Genomic DNA, 6,000 nt, shown 5'->3' on the forward strand with positions numbered 1-6,000 from the left:
TCTCAAGGTTAAGTTCATGTTAAACATTTTTGGCAAAAATACTGCATAGGTGATGATGTGTTCTCTGAGGATGTCCCGTCACTCTGTCCTGTTGTTGGTGACGCTCGAGCCTGAGCACTTAGCTAAGGGAGGACCCTCCAGGTTCCTTGTTCCTCAGAGTCGTCTGTGGGTGCTCCTCTGAGATTGCCTGGTTCCCCACAGACCTCCCCACCCCGTGGTTTTGGTGTTGGGCTCCAACTCCTGCCCGAGTCCATGCTGCAAACCCACCCTCTCTGGGTCCTACCATTCCTCCCGGGAGCACCTGCTGGCATTCTTCCAAGCACTGTCTCACTTCTTTCCTGAATTTTGTTCTCTCCTTTATCCCCACGTGGTTTTACTTAAAAAAAAAACAAAACCGTTCTGCTCAAGTTGTCCCACGTGTAGGCTGCAGAGTCCTTCACTGGCTTCCACGTCCTCTAGCCTGTGCTGTCAGTTTTAAGCTCTTCGTGCCCTCAACCCCGACTCCACGGTCGCCCCCACCCCCGGGGATCGCCAGCACCAAAACCCTCTGCTCGCCTGGTTGGTTGGGCGGCGCAGAGCCGTTTCAGAGTCATGGCCCCTGCTACCACTTGCTCCATAACCTTCTAAAGAAGGTTCTGGAGTTCCAAGCAACACTTAGATCCTCAGACAGTATCCCACTGAGGCAATGAGTTCCAAGTATGGCGTTCAAAGTGATTTGGATTCTTCTTCCTCTTCCCGTTATCATCAGTTTGATACACACCAGAGTGCTTTCTGGGTCTGTTTTCATTTTTAGCGTTCCCCCATCCTCGTTGGTTTCATTTAATTTTTAAAGTACATGAGACATTTCACATGATGTGGAAGTCAGATCTGCATGAGGAGGTGTATCCGGGGTCCTGTCTCCCCCACCCCCAGCCCTGCAGGTAAACAGTGTCACCATCACCTAAGGACGGAAGACCCCGGTGGGGAAGTTTGGGTGAGAGCAGAAGTTTAAGTTTGATAGCTAGGAGGAAATCTCTCTAAGAAGAATCTATCCCCACATTTTTATGGAATTTTTTTCTTGCCTTTTTGTATTGCTTAAAAAAGCTTTGTCACCATCCACCCTTTAGTTCCGTGGTCTCTGCAGATGACAGTCTTGAACGGTGGCACTTTACCTTGTGTCTGTTTTTCCCCAGGAGGCCATGGCCGTGTGTCTGGAAGGAGTCCTGGCGGCCCAGTTAAGCCGGCTTCATGTCCCGGGGAGCCCGGTCCTTCAGGCCCCTGCTCGGCAGACCTGGCCGTCGTGCCTAGAAGCAACAGTCTCTCTCTCCGGGAGTCCGGGGGGAGCAGCTTCTCAAGCAGCCCAGCCTTCGAGGCCGACGACGTCTGCGATGTGACAATCAGCGACCTGTACGCGGGCATGCTGCACTCCATGAGCCGGCTGCTGAGCGCAAAGCCGTCCTGCATCATCTCCACCAAAACATCGTTCATCGCTCACAGCTGGAGCTCCAGGAGGCGGCACAGGTGTAAGAACAGAATGAACAGGACGCATTGCCGGGGGGGCGGGCCCTCGCGAAGGGGTTCCCAGGACAGACTCCCACCCTGGTCTGAGCCGCTGAAGGATGGGGAAGCGTTAAGAGATTGCGAGAACTTACTAGATGCTTCTGGCCAGAAGGCGGGTTTAAAATTGGAAAAAGCTCTCCCCGAAGTAAACAAACACAAAATCCACCAATTAAATCCAAGTTGGGAGGGGCTCAGGGGGTTGAGTTTAACGCCCCAGAGGCGTTCTTCGCTGACTTATGGAGGAGCCGGTGCAATCCGTCCTCTTGGGCAGGAAAATAGGCTTATGGCACTAAAATGGTTAATTTCTCCTGTAAAGATCGTTTCCAGACCGAGAGTACTGCCTGGCAAGAGAGGGAATTGTTACAGGGAAATTGAAATGGAATTCGATAAGCTTCATCAGGAATACTGCCCAAATCCCGGGAAGCAGCCCTGCCTGACGTCCCTCCCGGGGCCCTCGGCTGTGGCCGTGTACAGGGCTGCTCCAGCGAGCCCTCGTGGCCCCCGGGGCTTAGAAACCCGCAGGCTCAGCGGACCTTTCAGCAGAGCAGAAGCTAAGCAGTCCCGTGAGGCTTTTGAAGACCTGGGTGAACGAGCTGTTGGAGCAGGGAGAGGCCTGCCCAAGAGGGGTTCCCCTCCCTCGCTTTCAGAGACCAGCTCCGTGCAGAGCCCCCGCCGCTTGGAGCAGAGACTTGACCTTTTTTTTCAAGGAAGCAATCTTGGAATACTTGGAAAGTCCGTATCACCCAGCAAAGCTACTTCAGTAACAGGCACAGAGCCTCTGAGCTGTGTTAGGAATCGTTACAATGAAATAAAAGAAAAATTTGACAAGCTTCATCAAAAGTATTGCCCGCAGTCACCGCAGCGGACCCTGGCACCTTTACGTATCGGAACATCTCCAGATAGAGCAAGTGTGGAAGTTCAGTGTCCCAAAGGACGCACCTTGGAAAAATTAAACCCGGACTCTGGCTTCCAGGGTCCCCCAAAGCTGTCAGCATCACCCCAGTGGAGCATAGAAAGTCCACGGGGCTCGACCACACTTGAGGCCCATCCGTCTATGTGCTTCGTGCTCTCTGCCAGGAGGGGCCGCCAGTCCCCTCCAAAGAGACACCGATTATCAGATTCCCCGCTGTATGGACAGTGGGCCAGTTCCCAGGATCCGTCGCATGTGGTGGGCCGAGCCATCCCGTGGCCGGGCGACAGGCTGGCTCCCGACAGCCCCCCTGGGAAAAGAAGGTGCGTTTCTGTTGGTTGAACGTGGGTGTTTTACAGTTGGTTTCCTCTGTGTTCGCTTTCCAAACTTCCTCCCAAATTCTTTCCCTTCCTCTGAAATGAGCATTTATACCCAGATGTTCGTGTGTAAGATGCGCCAAGGTCGGGCTGTAAGTGTTCTTACCGGGAACCTTTTACTCATTTCCCACCACAGTGCGTTTAGGAGACTTTTCTAAAAAGCCTCGCTAGCGAGTTCTGTATGTGCTTGTCAAACTGTCCTTCCCAGTCTCTCCTGGTCTCACCCAGAAAACAGCTGTCGTAAAGCAAAACTGACTTTCCTCTTATTTCTGGGTTGCTTAACGGGGACAGAGCGGGAGGGCCACACGCCCTTGCTCTGCCCACGATCTCAGTGCTCCGCGCGGGGATCCCACCTCGTCCCACAGTTTGGCTTGTGCGGACCACTTAAGTCAAGTTTCAGTGTGCGTGCTCCCTTCTCTTTTCCCAGGAGACGAGCTGCCAGAGGTGGGGTGGGGCAAGTCACGGTGGCTTGTCCAACGTTTCACATGAGCACCAGGCTTCCCACCACACACTTCGGTGTCCCCCGGCCGGGATTCGGGCGATGCGACCCTTCTGAATGAGCACACATTTGGGGTTTCCTGTGGGGGTGGTGTGGGCAGGTGAGGCCAAGGAAAGAACTTACTCCTCCCTCCTTGTCCCAGGCAGATGGGCCGCCCCCTTCGGGGCCGTTCAGATGAACCCCGTCTGCCCTAACATCCCCTGTTCTCTTTTCCCCGCTGTGATCCCGTCCCAGGGACAGGGGCGTTCCTCTCAGATGAGCCCTGAGTTGTCTCTGTCACCAGCCCTGAGTGACCCCACGGGTCCTTCCCTGCCTTTGTCCACTCACGCTTCTCAGCGGTCCGACCCAATGGCCCCCCTCTCGGAGGGTATTTCCAGAAGCCTTCGAGGGCTCTGGCTGCGGCTGGGGCGGGCTGCCGGCGAGGACTGCTCCTCCCTGTGTGAGCGCGTGCGGTGGCCAGTGCTGGCTCCTCCCGCGACTCCTCGGGTCGGAATCGGGGTCTGGTCTTTTTCCTTCTGCTTCCACTTCCTTCGGCTGCTCCTGTCTCCTCGGCCTGCCATCGAGCTCGTGCTCCGCGGAAGCCGCTCTCTCCACCGGCGCCTCCGACGGCCGCATCCCGTGGCCTTAACCACGCGGTAGCCTTCGTCAGGTTAAGCAGACCTGCGTTGTGATGGGTCTTTCTGGGCAAGGGTTGAGGTCAGGGACCTTAGGTGAGGCCAGACGTGGAGCTGGAGCAAAAAGGGAGCGGTCCGCCAGGCCCAGCCAGACCAGGACAGCGGCCCCCACCCCAGGAGGCCCCACTGTGGGCAGGGCCCCCCGTCTGCTGGGGCAGTGGCTCTTTCCCTGATAGCACAAGGCTTTCCCTTTCGTCTGGGCCTCGGGCTCTTTGCCTGCGCCCATCTCGGACCAGACCACCAGCAGGGAAGTCGGAGCCATATTGTGAGTTCTGTGGGGCAGAGGCTTTCGGGGATCACGGCAGGCGCACTCCAAGGAGAATTGAGAGCGAAGCGCCCACGCGACCTCTAAGGATGACCTCCCAGGATGACTTCCTTCTCAGCCGAGAGGGGGTTGTCACCGAGAGCAGCTCCTCGAATGAGAGCCAGCCCCACTGGTCCAAGCCTGCACCTGCTCACGCGGTGTTCCTCCTGACTCATCCTCTGCCTCTTCCTGCCCCTCAGCCTCGCCTCTGTGGCTCTTCCCACCTCGTCCCCAGATTTCCTGGCGGGTCAAGCCACCTGCTGACTCAGCCCCTGGAGTTCAGCAGGGTCGCTCCGCCTACCCTCTTCCACCTCGGCTGCACCTGACCCACCCCTCCCACCTCAGGAGATCCACCTTCTCGACGCCTGGCAGTCTCCCCTCGTTCACCTGCCCAGCGAGGGCCCATGGAGCAGGGGATGGCCCGCCAAGGTCACAGCCATGAGTGATGCCCTGTGCCGGGCAGTGGGCACCCGGAGGAGGACTCTGCCCTCTGTGGGGCCGGCTCCCCTGGAATTTGATAAGTCTTGGTGGCTGCCCCCTGGAGGGTTTCGTCTTAAAACTGTGATATGAACATACTTAACCATTTTCCACATTTTTCTTCTTTTCCTACTTAAATTATAAATGTCTTGAGGACAGGGACCAAATCTTCACAAGCTGTGACTAGAAGGAATGTTAATGGCCGACGTATGATCCCTTTCTGGGTGCCAGGCCATGTAGAGGCTTCTCACACGCTCCCTCCTTAATCCCCAGACAGGCAGGTTCTGTCTCTTATTGTATAAATGAGGGAATGTAGCTGAAGCCTCCCAGCTCCTGGTTCCACCCAGGCCAGGAGGCCAGGCCTGGAGTTGAAGCCCACGGGCGGGACCACCAGGTGGCGCTGCTGCCGGGAGGGGAGTTACCCTCGGGTGGGTTTTTTACGTCCTTGACACTGTTGATGAAGCATGCTGGCATTTTCTACAGTGGACACACGAATGCTTGTATATATACAGTGGAATAAATACAAAACAGTTAAGCTTCTGGTGGCTCGGGAATTCTAGTGGAATTTTACTGAAATCATTTCCCTTGTCTTTTTTTTTTTTCTAAAGGAAAGAACACATCTTTCAAGATGGAACAGAAAAGTGACTTTGTATTAGAAAAGTCGAAAGCTGAAGATGTATAGTCAAGTTATTTTTAAGAGTTTGTCCCTCTTCCCCCTTACTCTGCGTGTGTGTGTGCACGTGTGTTTTTAATCCTCAAGAATATGTGAGAACTGGCTTCACTTATCTGCCCTTCAAAGCAAATTTCAGTGAAACTGATCCCATTAAAATGACTCTGAGTTCTTAGTATAGAAATTATTTGAATAAAGTTGCTCAATTAAAATTTTTCATGTGGTCCTTTCTAGGCCTATTTTCCCCAGGTGTTCTTTTTTAAATCTAGACATGTCCTCAGAAAGCTCTCCATGCCCGGTCGTTAAGAGAAACTTGTTTGCTCTAAAACCCGTGTAAGCCCCAGATATGATGGTTTAAGGCCAGGAACTTGGTCTCTTCCATAGTAGCAGATAGCAAATTGAAACATTAACTCACCCCTGAAAAGTAACTCCCAACACCCTAATATTTGTAGCTGAAAATGTGCTGTATTCAGACAGTCCTGGGATGGTCCCAAACCTTGCAGCCACACGGCGTCCCCAGCAGAGCATTTGCTCACACCACCCCCGCCCC

The 6,000-nt window shown here is 54.4% G+C and overlaps 1 protein-coding gene across 1 annotated transcript in view; it reads left to right on the forward strand.

Annotated features, from left to right (window-relative positions):
- The window catches only part of LOC103662837 (Holliday junction recognition protein), a 52,488-nt gene extending 46,826 nt beyond the window's left edge, over positions 1 to 5,662 (forward strand). Inside the window, exons 9-10 of the mRNA XM_040636354.1 lie at positions 1,173 to 2,772; positions 5,389 to 5,662. Coding sequence (XP_040492288.1) covers positions 1,173 to 2,772; positions 5,389 to 5,425 — 1,637 coding nt within the window. The 3' untranslated portion in view covers positions 5,426 to 5,662. The remainder of the gene's footprint in view (positions 1 to 1,172; positions 2,773 to 5,388) is intronic.
- Positions 5,663 to 6,000: the final 338 nt, after the last annotated feature.

The sequence above is a fragment of the Ursus maritimus genome, unplaced genomic scaffold, assembly GCF_017311325.1.
Source record: "Ursus maritimus isolate PB19 unplaced genomic scaffold, ASM1731132v1 scaffold_1, whole genome shotgun sequence".
Classification (NCBI taxonomy): domain Eukaryota; kingdom Metazoa; phylum Chordata; class Mammalia; order Carnivora; family Ursidae; genus Ursus; species Ursus maritimus.